Below are 22837 nucleotides of genomic sequence, written 5' to 3'. Positions count from 1 at the left end.
TTGGTTTATTCATCTGTGAATTGGGAATAAAAAGTATCTTAAACTGTATGTTAACCAAATGAGAACATAAATTTAGTGTCATACCTAAAACGCTGTATTGTGCCAGCAATAATGTTCGAATTAAATTATAGCATAAGTGAATGAATAAGAAAAGAAAAATTTTCATATGCACAAGAGAATCTGAGGCAAAAGAAATATATCTGACTCATGAAGTTTCACAGGAATTCTCTATTTCTGTATAGCCACTTTTTAATTATTCAATTTCCAGATTATTTATTGAATATTTATTGAGCACACTCTATGAATGCAATAATTTTAAGGGAGGGGTAAGGGACAGTTTGATGCATGGAGGCACAGAGACATAAAAACAATAGAAAAAGAAGTGTACTTTTGAGTTCGCTAAAGAAGAAAGGCCATCTAAAACAATTTTAAGTTAACGTGGATGCCATGAGTCCAAGTTCTGTCAGTTAGTTGCTTTCCAAGCTTTGAAAAGCTCTAAGTGCTTTTATTTTAATGATCTACATATGGAAGTCCTAAGATGAAGGGAAAAGAAGAACTATCAAACCCAAGACTTCACAATGGAGGACATATGCTCTCCCACTTGAGTCACAACCCTTCCATTGCATGTTAATATCACTTTGGATTTTAGTTTATTTGAATTTGAACCTTGAATTTAGTAATATGACCTTTGGATCAGTCACTTTCCCTGTCAGGGAAATTTACTGTCTATTAAAGGAAAAGAATCTCTCCCTACTAAGATTTAAAATAATTGTTTACTTAAAATATACTAACATAGTTGAAACATTTCCAAATTCATGATCAAGTTTTTAGGCAAAATAGAAAGCTGGAGTGGGGAAGGTAGGGAAATCATGGGGCCATTTTAGTTCTTGGTATCAGCAAAAGCAAAGGAAGAAGTTGCAGACTAATGACTGTAATGAACTGTGGGGTTTATTTCTTGATTTTAATTATCCATGCTATTGCTATTCCCTATTATAATTAAGAGGATGAGTCAGCATTGGGCATAGCAGCATGTCCTAGAGAGGTAACATAGGTTCATGTTTTTCTTCCTCATCGGATGAGCAAATGAAACAACTTTCTTTTCCATTTTTATTTTAGTGACAAAATGTTCCCAGCCTTTGGGTTTGGTGCCAGGATCCCCCCAGAGTACACGGTGAGTGGATGGTGATGCCTTGTCTTTCCTCTTGCCCTGCCACAATATAGCACAAGATTCCTATGACATCTTGATATTTAGATCCTTCCAAAGAGTTTACCTTCATACAATTCTTATTCTTTGGACCCTTAAAATTATGGAAGCAAAACCCCAAAAATGTCAAAAATAGCTTTTCTTCCATCAACTTGCCTTCTGATGAAATATAATCTTCTGGCCTTCTGGGTCTTCTCATAACCCTACATGAAGGTTCCATTGTTTAGCTTCATGAAGAGATGGATATGTAAAAGGTTACATTTTTGGTTCCTGTGAGAAAATGGAAACACTTGGCAAACCAAAGATTAGAGAATTTCACTTCAAAAGTCAGCCAAGGAGGCAGGGAGATGTGGTTCCCTTCAGGAAAGCATCATTCTCAAATGTGGGTCAGGTAAGTTACCAAATTTTTAACTTAAGACTGGAAGTCACCTCAGTACCACCAGTACAGCTAATTATAGATGCTGGAGCATCTTCCGCAAGAGCCCTATAGGTAACCTTCCTGCCTTAGATTGGCCTTCTTAGGGCCAATTATACAGGTGTTAGCTTGGCTCAGCAGAGTTCAACAGCTGTATGGGATACTTTGCTCCAAGCCTTCTTTTTCTCCTTCATCACAGCTGCCTTTCCCTATCTTGAAGCCTGTCCTGTTGTTTTCTGAAATCCACAGTTCCAACTGATCCCCAAATCTATGCTGCCTCTCTAGTAACTTACTCCCCCCCCAAACAGGGATCCCTCATATAACCCTAATACCACTCTCTCGAGCCCATTCAAATACATTTCCAGACAGAAACTGATGCTCTCAGTATGTCAGATGTCCCTGGAGAGTTGACAAAGTCACCACCATTTCATTGGATAAAATCTGACACTTTGTCTAGAAATTGAGAACTGAGCACCTGAGTTTTTCTCCTCCCAGGAACAGACTTTGAGACAAGGATTTGGATGCAAGTAATTTATTTGTGAAGTGAAAGAAATCACAAAAGAGAAGAGATGGCAGAGAGTCGATATGAAGAATATGAATTGAGCAGTTACTAGGAAAGAGGATGAAATTTGGGAGACAATGAAGAAAAAAAAAAACAGACTCCAACACATAGAAATTGGGGGATTGATGCACTACCTCCCATTTGCCATGAATTAGGTTTTCTCATGTGTACATTAATTCTTCAGCTCTTACAGCATGTTATTTGCACAAGAAAAGCAGGCTCTGAATGTAAAGTTAGCCAAGCAATTGGGAATCAATTTGCCAGAAAGTGCAAAGAAAAGTGAATATGGGCTGAGAATCCTCAGCATCAGTGCTATCCTCTCTCTGAGAAAAGTGGGGATCTTTAACACAGTGTCCTTATTTTCTCTCCCACAAAAGAATAATTTTTTTCCTTGTCCATCAGTCCCTCCAGGTAGAGGAATTTGTGTTAGAAGATGTTTTACTTTCGTAACTACCTTTCCCAGAGTATAGAGTTCAGGCTGTTTTACCTGTCTCTGTGAAAATCTCCAGAATTCTAGTTCTGCATATCCTGTTAAAATGTTTCTGAAATGTCAGCAGTTTAGCTGGTGCCCTTTTAATCACCTTCAAATCTGAGCAGACAACCTGGGTTATTAAGTTTTCTTTTTTTTCTTTTTTAATCACTGGGTCAAAATTGAACTTAGCCAAATCTCAGCCTCCTCTCCATGGCCAATTTTCTCGAGAAGCTCTTTGGAGTTCGCATTTTCCTGAACTCTTACCTCTTGGATTTTTTAAAATATGTCTTATTCTCCCCGCCTGCCAGCATTTATCTGATTCTAGAAAATCTTGCTGTCACCTCTGCTCTGCAGGGAGCTGAGAATTTACCCTCCATCTCAGACTGATTGTATAAAGGCTTAAAATGGTTCCTGCTGCTTAACACATAATGAATGTCACGGGCATTTGTTTGCAGACTCTAAACCCCAGTGCCTCCTGGCTGGATTAAAGTTATAATTCTCCTTTCTTCCTTTTTTCAATTTTAATTGGTGTCTAGGTCTCTCATGACTTCGCAATCAACTTTAATGAAGACAACCCTGAGTGTGCAGGTAAATCCCAACATAAAAGAAAGCCAACAACTCACAATTTCTAGGTTATACCTGTCCCAATTTCACTTCTCTCCTCTGATGACAATTGCCCCCAGCTAATAGGGATCCAAACAAATCGTGCTACTTCTATGGCAAGAGAGGGTCCTAATGGCATAGCCAAAACAAAAAACAAACAAACAAGTAAACAAAACAGAAGATCTGGGAAAGAGAATGTGAACAGAGGATGTGAACAAATCCAATGTTTTATTCTTTTTAATCAAACTTACATAAAGGGAGTTTTATGCCATGAACAGTAATACAATTAAGTTGTTCTTATAGTCCAAGTTTTCAATTATTCTCTACAGGTTCTTCTCCGTGGAAGTATAGGGGTGGGGGGCACTAGAGAAATTCTTTTACTCTGAGCCTAGTAACAGAAGGGACATGGACCTTTATACATGGAGCTTATTCATTTGGTGTCAGAAAGAACTTTTCTAAGGCTTCCTTCTATGCCTCTGTAATTTCCAGCAAAAATCTCCTCTACCTAGTTCCATACAGCAATGATGATGAGGCCAGGAGGACAAACAATTCTGAAGACACTTTATTCCAGAATTTTTCCTATTTCCTAAATATCAAGTTGAGCCACATAGATTTCTTACTACAAAGATTCTAAAACACTTTGTCAGTGAGGGAAGTAGAAATGTTTGCCTCGCTCTCTTCCTCATCAAGGCAAGGAGGAAAGGGACTATGCCAGGGTTGTTTTGTTTTTTGTTCTTTTTTTTTTTTTTTTTTTTTTTTGGCCCAGAGAGCTCAGTAGAGCATCTTGTAGTTTCCTTCACAAATCTTGGCTCTTGACATTCAATAATATGTTATCTGTGTCACTGGGACATCACCTCATAACCTCTGATACCAATTTTCATTTTACCTTATCAATAATCCATCTCATGATTTCTCACTCAAAATTACTTACTTGCTATCCCTCAGATGAAACTACCACACCTTCTTAACTCATGAATAAAATGCATATTCTGAGGCTCATGTGCTTCACACTTAGAATCCATCTGCCAGAAACTCTTGAAAGGGAAATGAAACCTCTTATCTCAGTCAAGAACCGAAAAGGACAAGGAACCTCTGTGTCCCATTACTTACCCTCACAACCAGACAGCTTTATGTATTTTTGTGCTTTAAACAAGAAGATGATACATCAATTTCAGTGGAGTTGAAAGCATATGTCCAAGAGCAGGACTAAATAGAACTTGTTCATTCCAAGTATACCTATGAGAACTAGGGTGATAGTACAGCAGGTAAAAGAGCTTGACTTGCACATAGTTGGCCAGGTTCAATCTCTGGCACTAAACACAATCCCTGAATGCTGGGCTAGGAGTAAGCCTGAGCACGGTCCATTGTGACTCACAAAATAATTACACCTAAGCACATGTGAGTGCCCAGTTACTATGGGCAACAACAGGAGGAGCTTATGTGTATTCCTCTGGCTCCAGAAACTCATATCTACCTGGATAAAAAAAAATTAAACAGGGCAAGACCAGAGGGAACATGGGTCATATCAAAATCATCATTTGCTATGTTAGGGAAAATTCAAGGGATGGATATTGCAGCCCTAGATGGGTTGAAGAGAATGGAGTTTTATTCTCATGGACTGAGAGTTCAGGTAACCCTGGCAACTTCAGGCTCCAAACTGTTTTATGTCTTCAAATGGAGAAGCAAACAAATGGGTTTACACAAACTAAACTGCAGTTAGGCTTAAGAGTTTATTTATGAAGAACAAAGGGTCTTATGCAGAACATCCTAAATGTCTTACTCTGGAGGTTCAGGCCTCTCTCTGCTTGCAATTCTTCAGTATCTACCTTTTTAGTACCCCTGTGCCTACATATTTCCACCACAATGAGATTATCCTTGCAGATCTTGGTTATAATATTAAAAACGCAGTCAAGACTTTTACACAGAGAGGTCTCCTACAATGAACCTGACCCTTTGCATTTTCCTTGGCTCACATGATTTCAGGGTGAAAGTCACTGTCTAAATGTTGGAGTAACAGTGACAGTGAATGCCACTTACCTCTGTGCTACGAGCTCAAACAGATGACATGTCTGCCATTTTGTTCTTTCATCTTACTCTTACTCTTTACTCTTTTACTTACTTATTATTTTACTCTTACTCTTTCATCTTACTGATGTCCAAGACTTCTCTTGTTCTTAGCTCTTTTAGGGAGTAAGTCCTGATTTATGCCTACAAGGTCCGTAGCTGCTCAAGAGATGGTCCTGTGTATATCTAAGTCTGAAAAATAGCCCAGGATGCTATATTCTAAAGACGAGAAAGTGGCATGAAACTTAGAACAAAATTAAAATCAACACCGCCCCTGTAAAATCACCCCACACACACTGTACTTCCAGGTGGATGGTTCTAAAGAAGAATAGCCACGAAGAATTAATAAACCAAGACAGTCAGGAGAAAACCATGGAGTCTGATTGGCTTCTCGCCTCGTGAAAAGTGGTCTCTCTGCATCCTCCAAGCCAAAATTGACTTTTCTTTATTCTACCAGTCCAAATTCAACCAGATGCAGAAAAATTGAGTGAGATCCAATCCCAGTGACTTTTTCCTATCAAAGGAATAGGTGAAAAGGAAAGAGGAAGTTGGGAGAATTCCTTTGGTGTAAAAGCAGGATGTCGTCTAAAACACATCCACCACCTCTTACCAGCACTGTTGCTCCAGTGGTTTACATCTCAATGATCTTTCTCACCTCCACCTTTCTGGTTGGGCTTCTGAACCAAGTCCTGTCTCTTAAAGACCTTCATGTCTTTGGGCTGGTTTAGGTTCGAGGCAGGATTTTTCCACCCATATACATTAGCAGTAAACTCTCCCCCATTTCTTGGTTTGCAATTTTCCCCTGCTTAAGATTACTTGTTCTATCTTTAAGAGTGGTGCTGGTAGCTTGGTACAGTTAGGAGCAAGGGAGATAGCGTTGAGAAAAAGTACATTCTCAGGTGGAACCTCTGAGTACTCATCCCACCTGAGTCACTCAGGAAAAGGCCTGAAGTGGATCAGGTCTGATCAAGTCTGCTATGAGCACCTACAGGGCACTCTGTAGGTAGTTGATGCTAATCAACTACACAAGGTAATTCTCAAATACACTTGTTTTGCACAGTGTATGAGAGATGTGAAGTTCTCAGGAGTCATGGACCCAATCATGATCTTTGCAGGCAAAAGAAAGCCAGTCCTTACCTTAGCACAAGCGTTCTGGGTTCCTCTCCTTCCCTTGCAGAAAAGAATTTCAGAAGGAGAAATAGTGAAGCAAGAATTTTTATTGAAAAAGAGTGAAAAGAGAGATGTGAAGATGTGGAGAGAAAGAGCAATGAATGTTTAAGTAAGAACAGGGCTTCTCCAGAGTGGAAAAAGCATACAATGACTTTGGGAGAAGATGATCTAGTTACTCCAAAATGTCTTCTACAACTTCTTTCCTGAGGTGTCTGCCCTTCACTGGATGATGCCTCAGTTTCTCTCCAAAGAATTTAGGATTGCATCTCAAAAAAAAAAAAAAAAGCGTACCTCATTCTTTAGAAATAACCATTTCTTCTTAAATTGTATTATATCTCCACAAGAATAATCTCTCTCTAATTCTAATTAGAATTTTTCTAACTCTCTCACTCTTTCCCTCCTCCCTCTCTCTTTCTTTTTCATTTCCCAAATACACATATTTACTTTTTAAAAAAGTCATTTGTCTTATGGCTGAAAACACAACCCTTAAAGGCTACACAGAACTAAATTTGTATCCTGAATCTCCTGCTGACATGCGGTATGACCTGGAAGAGACCCTGTAACCTCTTTACAGGTTACAGATCTTTTTTACAGAAGCCTTTTTCTGCACTTGTGTAATGGACATAGCATTATCTAACTCATGGTGCCCTGAGTTTCTTGACATGAAATCTTGTATGTGAAGTGGGGTCAAAGTGTAGGCAACTACACCCACCACCAGGAACTTCCCCCTTCATCTTTGGAACATCACTCTGATGTTAATAAGTAATATAGGGAGTTCAGTGTTTTGCTTGTTTGTGTTTGATGATAAACATATTGGCAAAAACAGTGAACCATTGCTCTTGGTCCATTTCAAGGAATTCAAGGGGTGGTGGAAGCTTACCAGAACTGCCTTCCCAAGCTCCAGCTCTATGGTCCCACCAACATCGCTCCAATCATCCAGAAGGTCGCCAAATCTGCCTCAGAAGAAACCAACACCAAGGAGGCATCGGTAAGATGTGAGGGTGGTCGATTTAAGAAGTGGGTGGGGCCAAGGGTTCAGGGTTCATTGGCCTGAATATTGGTCATAATACCTGTCCTGCTGCACAAGTAAATTCAAGCATTTCTTCATGGCTATTTGGACATGTGACTTAACCTTACTTTATCTGAAAATGGCCAATAGCTTACCTCTCTGCTGGTAATTGTTTGGGCTTAGAAATGTCCGAAAATGTCTGCAACATTAGTAGAACATAGGGAACATTTAACAATGGCTTATGGACTTAGGCAATGGCCACCTTAGGTTTCTTGGAAAGAATTTAAAACAAAATGTCCAAAAACAAGTTTGCTTTAAAGTGTACCCAAGCTACAGATGAAAGGGAAGCAAAAGTAAAATAATAGAGACTCTGACCCCTGCTGACTAAGTGCAGCGACATATGTTTCAAAGCGAAATCTCTCTCATAGCAACAAATTTCTCTTTTTATTTTTATATTTGTTTTCAAAATGGCATCTACTTTGACATCACTTTACCTAATAGCTACCGTACTTTATTTTTTAAAAAGAATTTTATCATTAAATATTATTATTTTATTATATCAGTGATTGTCTTAAGATTTCACCCATCCTAAAAACCCATAAAGAATCTATTTTCCTTCTAAATTGAAAGTTAAACATAACACTTTTACTGATATCAACATACTTCATTTGGCTTTTTGTATTTCCCCTAGATTTATTTGAACATGACTCATTCTTTTTCCTATAGTTTTTCCTGGGTCTCAAGATACTGTTTGTATAAGGAAATCAGACTCAACTTACGCATCTTCTTTTGACAGCTCATCTACCCTGGTTACATTGATTCCTTTCACTTTAGAGTAAATGCAGAAGCATGTCTTTCTCTTTTTCTTTCTTATTTTTTTTGGTTTGGTTTTTGGGTCACACTCAGCAGTGCTTTAGGGGTTACTCCTGGCAGTTTTGGAGGACTATTTGGGATGTTGGGTCAACTGCATGCAAGGCAAAAGCCCTACTCACTTGCTATGTATGACTCCAGTCCTTTTTCCACCTCTACCTTTCTACCTTTCAGCCTCTTTTTCTACCGTGCTTCACTGGTGCCTCAACCAGAAGTGCCCCCCAGCAAGTTGATATCAGCGATTATAAATTCTCTTTCTTGACAGCATCATGCACCCCCTTTTTCTGATGACTAGCATGCTGTAATAGTTACTGCTCAAATTCAAATCTTTCCTTTGACACCACTTTACCTTTTACCTACTGTTCCTTATTTTTATCTCCTTTGAAGCAAAATTCATTGAAAGAATTGCTTGTCTCACTCTTTTCATCTCGTCTCCATTGGCTCCTCCTCCACGGGTAACTTTCCTCCTTCCCACAGGCTTCTCTGAGTCTAGAGCACCTCCATCTTTCCAAAACACTCCCAGAGGCCTTCACACCCACTTCAGTCCTCAGAGATGCGATATTTAGAGAAAAGAGTTGAACAAGATTAATAGTTTATTATATTAACATTTTGTTTATCACCAGAAACTCTAATTAAAATATCAGGCTTAGAGAGCCAAAATAGAGAATGGATCTTATGACCACAGACTATTCCTCCTAAAGAGGGGGTGCAAACTTCTCTGTTTTCCTTTCTCCCCCAAGAGTATGATTTAAAAAGTGAATCATCTCAGCCCTTCTGGGGCTCCTGGACTCAGAAGAGTGAAAAAGCCTTCTTCTCTGAAGTCAGCACTGAAATAAGCCTTCACTCACTCCCCTCAGGACCCCTGAAAGGGCCTATCAGGAAGAGTGCAAATCCAAATAACCTTCTCATACCCCAAAGGTTACCAAAGCTAGAATCCCTAAAGGTGTCTCCAGCTCTTTCCACAGTCCAAGACCCCTTGTTATCACTGGTAACTCAGGGCTCAAAACTTGATCCTTAGAGGCTAGTTATGCCTGGGAACCTGGCTGTAAGATTTTTCTCCTTAGCTTTGAGAAACTTTTCTAGAATAAATTAAAAAAAAAAAAAAAGAGTTCCCTCTTCATTTAAACACAAACTACCAACCCATTCAAAGACTGTTTTGGGGACTGGAAGAATAAAACAATAGTACAATGGATAGGTCACTTGCCTTACATATAGTTGACCCAGATTTAATCTTTGGTGCCACATAAGATTCCTGAGCACTGTCAGGAGTGAACCCTGATCACAAAGCCAGGAGTAAGCCCTGAACACTCTAGGGTATGTGCCAAATACATACATAAACCAAAAAAAAAAAAAAGGCAAACAAAAAGACTTTTTTCTTCTATGAGCATTCCTAGCTGACGTTAGAAGCATTAGTGGTAACTTTGTGGAAATTTTTATCAGGGTATTATTTGGAGGGGGATATACGGATGTTCAGGAAGGGACATAATATGATGAAGGCCTCCCAAACAGTGCTCAGGAGAATTTGCCTTCTCTACCTTGGCCCAGCTAGCTGGGCAGTTCAAGGCAAAGAGTCTCCTGGCCACACCTGCCACAGAGAAAGGACTTTTCAGTGCTACCGATCAAACTGGGTCAGCAAGAATCTGAAATCTCCAACTCTCCAGGGATTTGGTGTGCCCCTTTACCTTCCATTCCTATTAGCTGTCAGGAATGTGGAAGGTTCAAGTTCTAAACCCCTTTAAGACAGAATTATCAGACTAGAGGATCTTAAGCTTTGTTTTCCCCATGTTTACCAGCTGCTGGTGAAACCTATGAACTACTCAGAAGTGGTTTCAACTGTACCAAATGAAATATATATTCTAAAATAAGCCAATTATATTAAAATGCTATTAGCAAATATTTTGAAATGCAGTGCAGAAGTACCGTCAACAGAGTAATAAAATACTCCTTTGATTAAAATTACTTTAACCGAGTCAGAAGCTAATCCAATAGTTCTATGATTTCAAAGTAGAGTTGAGTGCAAACGATATACTATTGGTTGTCACTGTGATTCAATCTCTGTTTTCTTTAGGCGATTAAGTTACAAACACAGCTAACACTAACTTGATTTTGGTGATAATGTTTATGATTACAAAAAATGATAAAGATCCTCTGGAGGTTATGAAAATAAAAAATATCAATTACCCCTAAGTTCAGAGACAGCCTGCTCTCAAGACCAAGTTGAACATCTCTTTTCTACAATGAACTTCAACAAATGATCTCAATTGCTTGTGAATTCAGGATAGGTTTTGCATTTTTTTAATGATAGAGGAAAAACCAAAGAGAATTTCATGGCACATGAACATGAGATGGCATTCAGATTTCAGCATCCCTCAGGAAACTTTTACTGAAACACAGCCACCTCCACACACATTAAATATGTCAGTGTCTCTTTTTACCCAGAGTTCTGTCATTGCCCATAGGTACTAGCATGGTCTATTTATTACTGTCCCTAAACAGAAAGTCTTTTCCTAGCCCTGTGGAAGAACTTTATAACTCTACAGCATCTGGATATAGTATAAGAGAGGGAAGAGGTGTTTTTTTTTTCTAGAAGCACTGAGCAGGGAACAAAAAGGCAGCCCCAGGCAGGAGCAAATGAAGTATGAAGGACAGAAGGAGGAAATACAGAGGGTGACCCACTCAACAACTCATAGCTCTATGGATTAGAAGCTGCCCCTTCCACACAGAGCACCTACCCTGACCTTCAGGAGTGTACCAGAGGGAGAGGGATTTATCATTTTGCTGCCTTCTGATCGTCCCCAACAAATTTAATGAGGTCTCCTATAACTGGACCAGGCATCCATTTATTTAAAGTTCACATTAAAATGAAGCAGAATTTAAAATACTGTTCCTTTGCTGTCCTTGCCCCATTTCAAAGTTCCACATTGTCATGGAGCCATTCTGTTGGGCTGTAACAGTTTTAGACTCTTAAAAAATCATGGCTTTAGGACCAGAGAGATAGTACAGGGTATACGGCAGTTGCCTTACAAATGGCTGACCTTGGTTCAGTCCCTGGCACTACATATTGTCCCCTGAACCAGCGTAAAACAACCACTGTGCCTCAGCACACTGTGCCGTGAGATATAGTCTCAAGTACCGTGAGGAAAATTCCGATGTCATCAGTAGCGTGTGGTTCTGGCTCACAAATAGACCAATCATTAGATTATTTTATAATAAAGTAATTATAAAATAATTTTTGTGTTTATTTGATTCCTATTCAAGAAAATTACTTTACATAACGTCAACATAGGCACAGAGTTCATTTTTTTAACGTTTTCTAATGGTGGTGTGCCTCATAATTTTTTTCCATGAAAAAAGTGTGCCTTTGCACAAAAAGGTTGAAAAACATTGCCCTAAACCAATGCTTCTCAAATAGGGGAGCGCAAGACTCCATAAAGGGGGGCACATTTGACCTCAGCAAACACTGTCATAAAAAGCTAAGACCCATGTTTATGTCTCTGTATGTCTCGGGAGCTGAGAGTTGCTGTGTCCTGCTTCAAACCCCGCTTCGAAAAGCTATGCATTGCAAAACGTGCTCATTGTAGCCATTAATTCAGACATCACCTCTGATTTAAAAAATCAGCTCAAATCATTTTATATATGTTTTTTTTGCAGGTTAAAGTTTTTAATAAAAATACTATTTACAGTCACACAGGGGGAAGCAAAAAATGTTTTCTTCTTCCTAGGGGGGCATGACAGAAAATAATTGAGAAGCACTGCCCTAAAATCACCTGGGATTTATCCTTGAGCACAGAGTCAAAAATAAGCTCTAGGCATCACCGAATATGTCTCCTCACCCCTACCCCTGCCAAAATTTTCTTTTCAGTGCTGATGGACAAAGTTACTGTACTTCTAACATCACCAGAGTTCACATAATCCTTCACCACTATCCCAGAATATTATATTAGGAACATTTGTGCCTTAAGGGAAAAAGAAAAAGGGAAAAGTCCCTGCCATAGAGCAGACCAAGGTGGCAGGGAAACTGAGAAACATTGGTAGAGGGAAGAAGACACTAGTGAAGGGATTAATGCTAGAACACTGTACACCTGAAATTCAATCATGTATAAATTTATATCTGATAATTCATGGTGGCTTAACCTAGTATTAAAAATTAAATTTTTAAAAGAGAACATATTTAAAGAGTTATTTATTTAATGTTTTTTTAAAAAAAATGTATTCATTGTAAAATTACAAAAGTATTCATGCTTGGATTTTGGATATACAATATTTCAACACCGATCTTTCAACCAGTGTCCATTTCCATCCATCAATGCCTCCCACCCACCAGTCTACTTCTATGGGAGGTGTTTTTTTTTTTAAGTTTTTGCAGTGTTGGGGCCAGAGAGATAAATACAGCAGATAGGGCATTTACCTTTTACACAACCACCCCGAGGTCAGTCCTCTACACTTCGTACAGTCGCTAGAGCCAGTCAGGAATAATTCCCTACTGCAGAGCCAGAAGTATGCACTGTACACTACTGGATGTACCCCACAAAAGTTTTTGTAGTGTAATTTACAATACTATTGCTATAAATTACATTTAACATGAGGTCTACATCTCTTGTGCAAATCAGCAATATAAATTGTCATATAGATGCTACATAGAAAATCTCTAGAACTTCTTTTTATTCACTGAAATTTTATGTTCCTTTGTGGTCATATCCCAGTTCCTCCCATCACCAAGTCATGGCAACTAGCATCCAACTTGTTTTGAATCCATGAATTGGATTATATACATATATAAGTATATATATATATATGCACACTTATTTTATATATCCCACCCTTAAATAGAAACAAGTAGTATTTGATTTCTCATGGCTGATTTATTATTGTAATGTATTCAAGGTTCTTTCATTTTGGATCGGGGAGAGGTTTGTTTTTGAGATACATTTTGCAGTGCTCAGAGCATTCTCTTGGCGCTGCTCTTAGAGATTCCTCCTGCTTGGGGACCATATGCCATAAATTGAATTGGGTCAGTTAGGTGCAAAGCAAGTGCCCCTGTACAATGGCTCTAGTCTTTCACCCATAGTGATGCATGTCACAGTTGGATATGGCAGAAAAACTATTCGATTATAACATACACAAGTCACATTTTCTTTTGGTTTTGTTTTGGGTGGACACCCAGAAGTGCTCAGTGCTTACTCCTGCCCTGTGCTCAGGGTTCACTCTTGATGGGGTTCAGAGGGGGGCTATAGAGGATTCCCGGCATCGAAGTGGGTAGGCTGCATGCAAGGTTCAGGTACTGCATGCTCAGGTTCACATGTCAATTTTTCTTTGCCTATCAGTTGATCTCGGAACATTTAGGTCATTTCTTCATCTTTTTAGTGACTTCACTATAAATATGCATGTAGCTCTTTTAAAATAAAAATAAAAAGAGGGATAGAAATGAAGCCAACTCAATGCTATAGAAGCACCTCTAGATCACTCTCCTACAAGATATGGAAGGTCCAGGTTAAACCATGAGCTTTGCATTTCTTTCCCTGGAAACGCTCTTTCCACCACATACCCTAACTCTCCCCCTCTGGCGGGGTGATCTGGACAAGCTCACAGAGGCTGTGACAGCAACCCCCTAACCCACTGTGCTTGTCTTTCCATCTCCCCATCTCTGTCCTGCGGGTGTCCCTGATGCAGCAATACTTCATCCTACTGATTCTCACCGATGGTGTCATCACGGACATGGCGGACACCCGGGAGGCCATCGTCCACGCCTCCCACCTGCCCATGTCTGTCATCATCGTGGGCGTGGGCAACGCGGACTTCAGTGACATGCAGATGCTGGACGGTGATGATGGCATCCTCAGGTCCCCCAAGGGGGAACCTGTGCTTCGTGACATCGTCCAGTTTGTGCCCTTCCGGAACTTCAAACACGTAAGCCTAAGAGAACTCAGGGTTGTTCCTAGGGCTGTGGGGACCTGCGCCCCAACTCTACTGCACTCTTTTGTTTCTTGCTCAAATTCTTTTATTTTTCCATTGTATTTAGACACTGTGATCTACACTGTTGTTTATAGTGAGTTTTCTGGCACACCATGTTCCTACCCCTCAATTGTAACATGTGGAATTTCACCCCTTCACCACTGAGTCCGGGTCCCACCCACCCCCTAACCTGACTCTGTGACAATTACTTATTTTGTTTCACTTTATTTTGTGTTTTGGCACACACACACACACACACACACACACACACACACACCAGGTGTTCAGGGATTTCTCCTGGCCCTACATTCAGGCATTACATCCAGCAAAGTTCAGGGACCATATGGGGTGCTGGGGATCCAAACCAAATCAGCCAATACAAGGCAAATATCACTCTGACACCCTTCCACCCGTCACATTTTTAAGTTGAATTGTACTAGTTTGGGCCCCAAATTGGGTAGTATTGAATCTAGAGGTTTAATAAATAAAAAATAATTTAACAAATAAAATAATTTAATAAATAAAAATAATTCACCTCTACACTCATCCTTACCCCTATGTTGCTCCCAGGACTCCCCTACTAGCTGGACTCATAAGAGAAAGAAGGTATCATATGACTATGGAAGCCTTCCTTAACACTAATCGACTTGTACTCAGGAATATTTGGGCTCTCAATCCTGCTTGAGGCTGCCAGGTGGAATTAAGAAGGGGAGGCTGAAATGCTGCTTTGTTTCGCACATAAAGCTCTGTGCCTTGGCAGAGGCTAGTATTGGCTTGGGTCTAAAACTAGCATCGTGAGATTTATTTAATGCATGAGAAAACCAGCTCAATGACCAGATAAGTAACTGCAGTCCATCAGGGAAAATGCTGGAATGATTTTGTTAAGGCTGGTTACAAACTGATTTGTGACCTTAAGTGTTAAGCTGAGGGAGGGGGCACCAGAGAGTTAGTACTGGGGTGAAGGCACATGCCTTGCTGGGTGCTACCTCAATTTTACCCTCCGTACTATGTGTGCCCCCAGCACTGATGGGTTAAGAGGTTAAGATGGTCTGACTGATCCCCAGTACCACAGTGTAAGAAAATCACTAGGAAGGATCTCAAGACTCTGAGCACTCTTGGGGTAAGGGTCCCCAATCTTGCAGGGGCCACCTTCTCTAGAAAAATAGAAATCTTTTTTTATGTTTTTTTATTTTATTATTTTTTATATTTTATTTAAACACCTTGATTACATACATGATTGTGTTTGGGTTTCAGTCATGTAAAGAACACCACCCATCACCAGTGCAACATTCCCATCACCAATGTCCCAAGTCTCCCTCCTCCCTGCCCGACCCCCGCCTGTACTCTAAACAGGCTCTCCATTTCCCTCATACATTCTCATTATTAGGACAGTTCAAAATGTAGTTATTTCTCTAACTAAACTCATCACTCTTTGTGGTGAGCTTCCTGAGGTGAGCTGGAACTTCCAGCTCTTTTCTCTTTTGTGTCTGAAAATTATTATTATTGCAAGAATAGAAATCTTACTAGATTTTTATTTTTTAACATGGAACTTTTACATCTTGAACCTGAATCATTGGCAAAGGTACTTGGGAACAATTTTTCTCGATTTCCTAGTGAAAGATGAAAACCTCCAAAATTCCCACAGTATACTGAGCCTCTGGGATTTCGATGGCACCAGAGACACTTCCTCCTCCAGCACTCCCTCTGGGCTGCAAATGGCTTAAGAGAACCCTGCAGGCCTATTAAGTTTTGCCTTGGGAGCCCTTGAGGGTAATGTGGGTGGACTCAGACAATCCTCCATCATGTTCTGTTCTCTCCCACTCACAAGAGCTGCCCAAGAACCCAGGATTCCCTAAATCCCTCATAGACTGAAGCTACACTATAGACTCCTTGGAATGATGAGCATGTCCTTCCCTTACTGGGAAGACTCTGTCACTCAATCCTTTCTGCTTTGATCTGTGTCCCCTTGTACTTAGGGTTCCAACTGGACCCTTAAGCTTTAGCTAGCACCCTCAGTGCCTCTGTCTCCAGCTGGTTGCTTTGAGTCAGGAGAGAATATTCATGCAGAAAGCTCTTTTTTTCTTTCCCAGAGCCCCTTCCAGGCTCTTTGGAAAGCCTTTCTCCACCAGCCCAACCCATTCTTGCAAAAAAAAAAAAATACTGTAGTTCTCTTTGCCAGCCTATCAGGTCAGTTCCAGCGTATTTGAACCCCAGTTGGAGTAAACCCTGGGATCCTAGGGATACTGAGTAAGAAATATTAGGGGTGTGGATGTATAAATGGACCCTTGTCACTTCCCAGGGCCAGCATTTGAGGTTGTATCATAGTTGGTGGTTGATTCTGCCAACAGCACTAAAATAGCATGATATTGCATTCATTCTACCCTGTATCACAAACCATACTTGAACCAAGGATGGCAAACAAGGCTCACTTCAGGGTTCTGAACAAGAAGATACTGCTCATAGCCCTTTCACTGAACAATTACACTTCTCTGGCTATGGAGTACTATGATATCACTAGACACATAAAGAAGTATAAAATCAATCTCTGGTCACAGGGGCTTTCCAAGCCACAACAGCAATGCCCAAGGTTCCCACAGTCTTCTTCAATTTGCTCCCTAAGGATGTTTTCAAATGAAACCACCATGTGTTTTATTAAAGAGGCTTGGGCATCCCTCAAAATATACAGATGGATAGGGAGCAAAGAGTAAAAAGGAGAGAGAAAAGCATCTTTTACCTTAAGATATGTGCTCAATGGGCTCAGATGGGATGTGCATGTTGTTACACAGCTGCTTCCTTGCATGATGCCCAATGTACGTAAAGGGAGAACCATATTTCTGTGTATCAGTGACCCCACTAGAGCTTTGCTGGTATGAAGAAAATTAAAGCTCTCACCACAAGAGATTTATAAACTTCCCCTAGCATATACAGTCAGGCATGTGTACAAGCACACATCCACGCATCCACACACTTATATTTGCACACACAAAGACATACATAGCTCAACAGTGTCCCTATAAGCTTCAAACCTCTACTCCAGGCCTCCCCACTCCACCATCTTTTCTAATACTTTATAAACTGTCTAATTCATGCCCTTAGAGCATAGTCAGGAATGTTCTGGAGACTTGCATGGTTGACATTTAGATGTCAACAGAAATATTTCCCGCTAAGTTGCCCAGGAAGGATGGGAAGGAGCCATAATGTTTATGCCAGACTTCAGATACAAGGTTATCATTAGATACAAGGAGAACTGGAAATCAAGTACTTGGCCTTCAAGTGTGTCTGAGAGAGATGACAGAAAGGAGAGGGTGGGAATCTGGATCTACCTCAGTATATATGTCTGAACAGTTCTTTATAAAGTAAAAGATCATTCCTGTATGTCAAATGTTTCCCATGCTGTGGTATCTTCAAAATCAAAAACATTACCATTTATGGATTTTTCCCCCAGATATATAGATCTTGAGGCCAGAGAGATAGTACAGCAGTAAGGCATTTGCCTTGCACACAGCTGATCCAGGACGGTGGTTCGGATCCCAATATCCCCAGTGCCTGCCAGGAGCGATTTCTGAGCACAGAGCCAGGAGTAACCCCTGAGTGCCATCGGATGTGACCCCAAAACAAAACAAAACAAAACAGATATCTAGCTCTTACTTCAAATTTCTTAGAGATACAACAAATTATTTTCCTTTCTTCTTTTTTTAGCCTCATTAGAATTGAATGACTGGATAACAAGTAGCAGAAGGCGGCAAGAGCTAGAAACCATGAAGGACAGCTCTCTGTCCATTAGGGTCTTTACTGAGCTACAGCACTTACTAACTGTTCCCTTCCTTCAAGTTTCCCATTTTTTCTATAGTAGCTAACAATAAGGTGTAGGCAAATGGACTTGCAGTTAGTACAAGGGCTTGAACTCCAAGTCAAACCTTCTACTGGCTTCCGACCTCATTTATTTAGTGAGTCCATAAGTTGGAAGAAAAAATAAAACTAGACCAATCATTGGTCTAGTTTTCAAGATGTTTCATCATTTTTTTTGTGGGGGTCCACACCTGGCAGCGCTCAGGGGTACTCCTGGCTCTATGCTCAGAAATTGCCCCTGGTAGGCTTGGGGGACCATATGGGATGCCGGGATTCAAAGCACCAACTTTCTCCATGCAAGGCAAACGCCTTACCTCCATGCTATCTCTCCGATCCACTTCATCATTTTTTTAATACTTTCATGATATTTCTAACTGAATTCTTCACTTTTAATTTAGTCACCATGAAATTACAAAGTTATTCATAATTGGTTTAAGCAAACAATATTCCAACACCAATCCCTTCTTCAATGTCCACTTCCCCTACCAATACACTGCTACCCCCATAATACTTTATCACCTTTCAGCACCACCTCCTCCTTCTGGTTGAACACTTCCCTTCACCATAGACATTGCCCCCTCCCTGTTTTAGCCCCAGCATCCTCAAGTGGTTTCCTACTGAATATCAGTTTTCATGTTCTTTTTTTCCATTGTGTTTTGGTTATTCATTATTCCACCATTATGTTTCTTTATCCTGCATAAGAGACAGACTGTTTTGTCTATGTTGATCAACCATTCTGTGTTGATCTCTCTGCCTCTGACTAATTTCATTCAGCATAATACTCTCCAGGTCCCTCCAAGTAGCAGCAGATTTCAGGCTTTATCTTATGACCAAGTAATTTTTGTATATATAATCATTGTATATATGTACGATAGTTTGTTTATTCAGTCATCTATTCTTGAATACATGAATTGTTTTCAGATTTAGACTATTGTGAATTGTGCTGCAAAAAACATGAGGGAGCAAATGTCTTTTCTCCATTTTATTTTTGAGTCCTTGTATATTCTGAGAAGTAGTGCTGCTGAGTCAAATGGAAGTTCAATTCCTAGATTTTTTAAGGAACATCCATATTATTTTCCAGAAAGTTTAGATAGGTCAACAGTACCACCAGCAGTGAATGAGAGTTCCTTTCTCTTGCATCCATGCCAGCATTGGGTTTTGTACTTTGTTCTTTTTGCTGTGTGCTAGTCTCTGAAGCATGAGGTGATTGATATATCATCATTGCCTTGACTTGCATCTTCTTGATTATTAGTGATGCCCCACATCTGAAATTTCAATATGCCTAGGATTCTGTTAAAATGCAGGTTCTAATGGACCAGCTCTGGGATGGGTTTAAGATTCTAAGCATCTAGGTATCTCTTTTCTTTGACATGTTGCTGGTTACTGGTAGCATGTCTTATCTTCTAAAACAATTAAAATTGGCCACACCCAGCTGCTCTCACATGATTGTCACTTCCCCAGTGACAAGACCCCATCCCTTAGAGCTCTATGACTGAGACATCATAAATAAGGGTCTAAAATAGAATGAAATGAAAACAAAACATCAGAGCAAGTCTTTCTACCCTCATGTGTCTACCCAGCTTCAGATGTGACTATGTTGAAACTTGCATAAGAAAAAAAAGTTTCATTTTCCATTGATCTGACAGCTCTTTCTTGGTACAGAACCGTCAACAAATATTGAGGGAGGGAAGGAGGTAATGAATGAATGAGAGTAGCTCTCGGAGTAGGTTTTATCTTTTGATCCACAACCTAAGTCATGGTTATTTTTCCTCCCCTGTAGGCATCTCCAGCTGCCCTGGCAAAGAGTGTGCTGGCTGAAGTTCCAAACCAAGTCGTGGACTATTACAATGGCAAAGGGATTAAGCCAAAATGTTCATCAGAAGTGTATGAGTCTTCTAGGACACTAGCACCATGAATGTCACACATTTTACAGAGTTCTGAATACTACTCCGCTAATATTTAATACTTCTACTACTCCTATACTTAAAACAGCCACATATGGGTTTAAAAATAGCACGTTTTGGTGATTTTCTGACTTTCTGTTTCTCTTTTTATTTTATTTTGGGGTTTTATTTTGCATGTTTAGCCCTGAGACCTGGACCTGTTAAGCCCTTGTTAAAGACTTTTTACAAAGAAACACAAATAATTATAACCTACTCTTTACAGCATGTCGCCTTGAAATAACAATAAAATGGTATCTGTATCTGTTTTTTATACAGGTTTGTTGAAATTTTGCTAAATTTCTTATTATCTTTACACTGTAAAGCATTTTGAAACATTTACTGAACGTTGACAGCCAAAACATAATTTGGTTTTATCTATTAGGGGATGAGAGACTTTTCAAAATGGCAGATGCATGGACTGTGATTTGCATGTTTAAAATTAAAAAAAAAAGAAAACACTATACTGGTTTTTACAGTGGTTATCTATAATTCCTTCCTGCTCAGAATGGTTGTTCTACTAAAGAAAAGATTGACCCACCAAGAGGTAATGTTCTTGATGTGGGTCTGGAACATCTAACTCAGTACCTCTCCAGTTTTACTGTGCATTCAAATTACCTGCAGATCTCAGTAAAATTCAGACCAAGGCAATAGGTCTTCATGGGCCCAAGAGCCAGCACCTCTGCCAAGGTCCCAGTAATACCAGTGTGGTCCTCAGAGCACACTCAGAGGACTGAGGTTCTAGGTTTGAGGCTATAATTCTCCTGTAGAAACCATCAGAAGCAGGATGGCACCTAGTCTGCTGATAATGGCATCTATCCCCTCTAATAGCACAAAGGCCCTGTCATCTCAGAGGTGGGAGTAGAAAGCATTAAGACTGATTCCAGAAGCTGCAACCTGCCCCCAATCAGTCTCATTGCTTTATAGTCACACCTCTTTCTTAAACAGACTAGAGTGCATGCCTCCTGGCAGGACCTCGCCTTCTAAAAGGAGATAGCTCAGCCCATAGCATGAATGGTTCCATTTTTATGTCAATTCCTAGCAATGACCTCAGAGTCCTCAAAGGAAACACAATAATGCAAGGGAGTCCATCGCCATGCAGTAATGTACCCCAGAGCTAGCCCCCTCAACTGCTCTTTAAGCAGAGCATGGAAGAGAAATCATTGTTTACTATGGAAGTGCTTTGTTTTGCTGTACACTGGCCAATTTTGAACCAAAAGAATGAATGCTTCACTTGTAAAATCCTCTCCCAGAGAAATGAACAAGTGTGTTTGCCAGGCATAAAAGCACAAGGTAAAACTTATTTTAGTCCTGAGGCCTGGAAAGTAAATCATGAGGTTAAAGAAATCCGTTTGCTGTTTGTTTGTTGAAGGGGGAAGGACCAAGCAAATCAAATGCCTTGTATGATTCCCAGTGTTATAATTACAGATCCTAGTTTTGCAAATACATGTCAGCCAAATGCACAACATTTTGGGAATGTTGGTAAAAATGTATGACTGAAAAACTCATATTTAAACTGTATTGTTTTATCAATAAATTGGGTACTAACTTAATGTTTTCTAAGAGTTGAGTCTTGTTTCTCTATTTAAGATAACTTCCAAACAGTGATTTATTTCATATAAATGGATTGGCCTTGGATTAGGAGTAGTTCTTTTAACAAACTTGTAATTTCCATATTAAAGCCCCCACCCAACAAAAATATATTTTTGCCTTTGGCCCCACCAGAAAACATGGACTGCATTGAACAGAAACAATCAAAAGATGGATAATATAGCTGACTAATCAAATGAGAGAATGAATGCATACATGAATGAATGAATTTGTTATCGTGACTCCTACTTGATAGCAAATCTACTGTAAATTTAATGGGTGAATTATGTTTCTGATTGCCAATCAAAATGATGCAGCCTATCTCCCTCAAGTATCTATTAGACACCTCTTCATTCATATCAGGACTCCTAAGAACAGTGAAATGGAGACAAGCCAAGTCCAGTTTTTCTACTTGAATCTTTAGACAGTTTCATTCCCCTTGCAGGAGCAGATTCAAACCCAGCAGAATAAAAGTAATAGTAAATAAGTGTTGAGAGATAATTGTCAGCAGAGCTATCTGCGCTGCTCTCAGTGCTAGTTACAGGTTCTCATTTCATTCACCCAATAGCCATGTATGTCCATTAGCTTTGAGTCTCATCTTGCAGATCAGAAAATGGAAACAGAGAGTGTCAAATAACAAGCCCAAAGTCACACAGTTCTTAAACCCAGAACCAAATTTGATCACAGATACACTAACTCCTGAGGCTACATTCATTTAATTATTATTATGTTATATATTACTATATTTTATTATTATATTATAAATTATTCATTTAATTCCTACTACTCCAATTGCCCTCCTAGTAGACTTCCCAGGTAGACAGCTAAATCCTGGATATTGAAGGCCTTCAAATATGATCTTTGCCTCCATTCCAGAGTGTTCTTTCTCCCCTGGTGATCTCAGCTTCTCTGTATGGGATCTTGACCTCTTAGGACTTGCTGCATTCCTGTGGGAATAGGGTAAGTGGTTCAGAATACAGAATACAACCAGATCCTCCCAACTCCTTTCTATCAGAAACTCCATTTATGGGACTGGAACAGTGGCACAGCACTAGAGCATTTGCCTCAAAAGCAGGTAGCCTAGAATAGAACACGGATTGAATCCCAGTGTCCCATATGGTCTCCCAAGCCAGGAGA

General features: G+C 39.8%; 1 protein-coding gene across 2 annotated transcripts in view; it reads left to right on the top strand.

Moving 5' to 3' along the window:
* CPNE4 (copine 4) overlaps positions 1–21663 on the top strand; it is a 483892-nt gene extending 462229 nt beyond the window's left edge. For both annotated transcript variants that reach the window (XM_049766524.1, XM_049766523.1), the window contains exons 12-16: positions 1117–1171; positions 3190–3241; positions 7345–7478; positions 14040–14276; positions 19951–21663. In XM_049766524.1, the coding sequence (XP_049622481.1) occupies positions 1117–1171; positions 3190–3241; positions 7345–7478; positions 14040–14276; positions 19951–20085 (613 nt within the window). In that variant the 3' untranslated portion in view covers positions 20086–21663. The remainder of the gene's footprint in view (positions 1–1116; positions 1172–3189; positions 3242–7344; positions 7479–14039; positions 14277–19950) is intronic.
* The last annotated feature ends 1174 nt before the right edge of the window (positions 21664–22837 follow it).

Source organism: Suncus etruscus, chromosome 20 (genome assembly GCF_024139225.1).
Source record: "Suncus etruscus isolate mSunEtr1 chromosome 20, mSunEtr1.pri.cur, whole genome shotgun sequence".
Lineage (NCBI taxonomy): Eukaryota > Metazoa > Chordata > Mammalia > Eulipotyphla > Soricidae > Suncus > Suncus etruscus.
This window is presented reverse-complemented; position numbering and strand designations above follow the sequence as displayed.